The sequence below is a fragment of the Vanessa cardui genome, chromosome 1 (assembly GCF_905220365.1).
Source record: "Vanessa cardui chromosome 1, ilVanCard2.1, whole genome shotgun sequence".
Classification (NCBI taxonomy): Eukaryota; Metazoa; Arthropoda; class Insecta; order Lepidoptera; family Nymphalidae; genus Vanessa; species Vanessa cardui.
Window position 1 is genome coordinate 8,776,774 of NC_061123.1, and position 2,529 is coordinate 8,779,302.

Here is a 2,529-nt window from a genome sequence, read left to right on the forward strand (position 1 = left end):
TATAATATATTATTACCTATGAAAAAGTCGTCAATGTAAATGGACTAATGGAAAAAAATATAAGATATTAAAAGCAATATTATTCTTTATTATTTATCATTAAATATAATTAATTAATTTATCCATGCGGTACATTCAAATGAAAATATTCGAAGATTTATATAAAAGTTATGTTTCAAATTATAGCCTCTTAGACTAAAAATATATTAAACATTGGTTCAGGATATACAAATCGTTACATCCATTACCCATCAGCCAATCGGGACCTTAATGAAATTTGAGCAAAAACACTGACAAAAAATTTAAGAACATTGTAAACATTTGTAATATCATGACATAATCAGGTTCGTATATAAGTTGGTGCAGGATGTTGACGGGCACAGTTCTAAGATGGCGAGGTTCGCGGTAGCTTGTGTGGTCTTAGGAGTTATTGCGTGTGTTTACGCGGCGCCGGGTAAATTATTTTGTAATAATATTAAATCATAGCTGAATGTGATCTGCCTGATTTTATCTATATAATAAAAAAAAACTTATATGTTGAAAGCTATAATTAGACTCTTATTTAATCAATTTGATGTTTAAATTTTATCTACAAAAGCTCCAATTTAACTTCATTTCATTTTCAGGTTATGGTGGCGGAGGTCATAGTGGTGGAGGCGGATTTGGCGGCGGCGGCGGCGGTGGCGGTGGTGGTGGAGGTGGTTTCGGCGGCGGCGGTGGATTAGGCCACGGAGGAGGTGGCGGATTCGGAGGTGGCGGTGGATTTGGCGGCGGAAGTGGTGGTGGACTTGGCGGTGGTCTTGGCGGCGGTCAAGGTGGAAGTAGCGGCGGTGGACTTGGAGGTGGTCACGGTGGAAGTGGAGGACTTGGCGGTGGTCACGGTGGCAGCGGAGGACTCGGAGGTGGCCACGGCGGTAGCGGAGGACTTGGCGGCGGAGGTGGAAGTGGTGGCGGCCTCGGCGGTGGTAGTGGAGGTGGACTAGGCGGAGGCCACGGTGGTAGCGGAGGACTCGGAGGTGGCCACGGAGGCAGCGGAGGACTCGGAGGTGGACACGGGGGCAGCGGAGGCCTAGGTGGTGGCCACGGTGGTGGCGGTGGACTTGGAGGTGGCGGCGGTCTTGGCGGCGGCAGCGGAGGTGGCGGCGGTCTTGGCGGCGGCAACGGTGGTGGCGGCGGTCTTGGCGGTGGCAACGGAGGTGGTGGTCACGGTGGACACGGCAGTGGTGGACATGGTGGACACGGTGGTGGCGGATACGGCAGTGCCAATGCCAATGCCAACGCGCAAGCTAGTGCTAGCGCCAGTAGCGGTGGTTACGGTGCCCACAAAGGTGGATACGGGTGAGTAACAATACTCTTTATTAACACTGTTAATTCGTCTTGTGTCTTTTTTTAGAACATTAGACATTGATAAACCAATTTTATCATCCAAAAAATACAATATTCATATTTAATTTTAAATGAGCTTTAATTATGTTCTTATATTCAAGAGTCTAAGACTAAAAGTAAACTACTGGAAAAAGTACCCAATAATTATAACATAAATATTTTATTACAGACGCTAACCCGCTCAAGCAAGTCGGTAATTAGATAACTTCAGAAGAAGAAACCTCATTGTGATATAGAAATTACAAGATTTCATAATATTGTTATGAATATTATGTAATAAATATGTAATAAATACTTAATTAATACATCGGTTTAACAAATGCATTTTTTATTACTTTATACGGACCCAACAACAATGCGTCAACTAACCAGAGCTTTATTTAAATTTATTCGATATGTTTCATACTATTCGACGATGAAAAATATTTCAATGTCCATAAAAAGTGAAGGATATATAAATACTTGTACGTTTTTTCATTATATATTGTTCCAATGGTGCAGCAAAAAGTTGTCTAAATCCAAAAATAAATAAGTTATCTACTTTGATTAAGATTAGGTAATAATCGACAAAAAAAAATCTTTTATAATATTGATGCATTAGCTTACCTTAAGCTATTTTAAAAAAGATGAAGGTACATTATATTAACCAATGCTGTTACCTATCGTGTTACGAATATTTATTCTTTAATAAAACTTTACTTTATAAAAAATACTTAATATATGAATTAAGGTAATCTACACCGAACCACAAACGTCGTCTTCTCGTGTCATTTCTGAAATAATTCCTGGCAAAACCTCAGAGTAAAATATTAAATACAATTAAATAAAAATAAAGTCATTATCAGAAGGTCTGACAATTCTCAGTAGAAGCTTAAATTGAACTTGATCTCTAAATGTTCTGTGTCGCATTAAGAAGTGAAATTTGTTTTTTCCTTCCTTCATAAACCTCGAAAAACATAAGTTTCTCTTTTCTAAATCTTGCAAATTTAGGTAACCTGCAAAATACAACATTTAACATATAAGAAAAAAAAATCGCTTGAACTTTAGATAATATTTTAAGAAAACGATGAATTACCCAAATATAAAACATTATTATAAAAACATTGTTAGAAAACGTGTACTATAAATTTTATAAAAATTAGA

At 38.3% G+C, this 2,529-nt stretch overlaps 1 protein-coding gene across 1 annotated transcript; it reads left to right on the forward strand.

The window, feature by feature from the left end:
* The first annotated feature begins 358 nt into the window (after positions 1 to 358).
* On the forward strand, positions 359 to 1,706 carry LOC124533806 (glycine-rich cell wall structural protein-like). Its single transcript, XM_047109327.1, has 3 exons — positions 359 to 454; positions 627 to 1,338; positions 1,556 to 1,706. Exons 1-3 carry the CDS (start codon positions 391 to 393, stop codon positions 1,560 to 1,562), a joined length of 783 nt encoding a protein of 260 aa, XP_046965283.1. The 5' UTR covers positions 359 to 390; the 3' UTR covers positions 1,563 to 1,706.
* Positions 1,707 to 2,529: the final 823 nt, after the last annotated feature.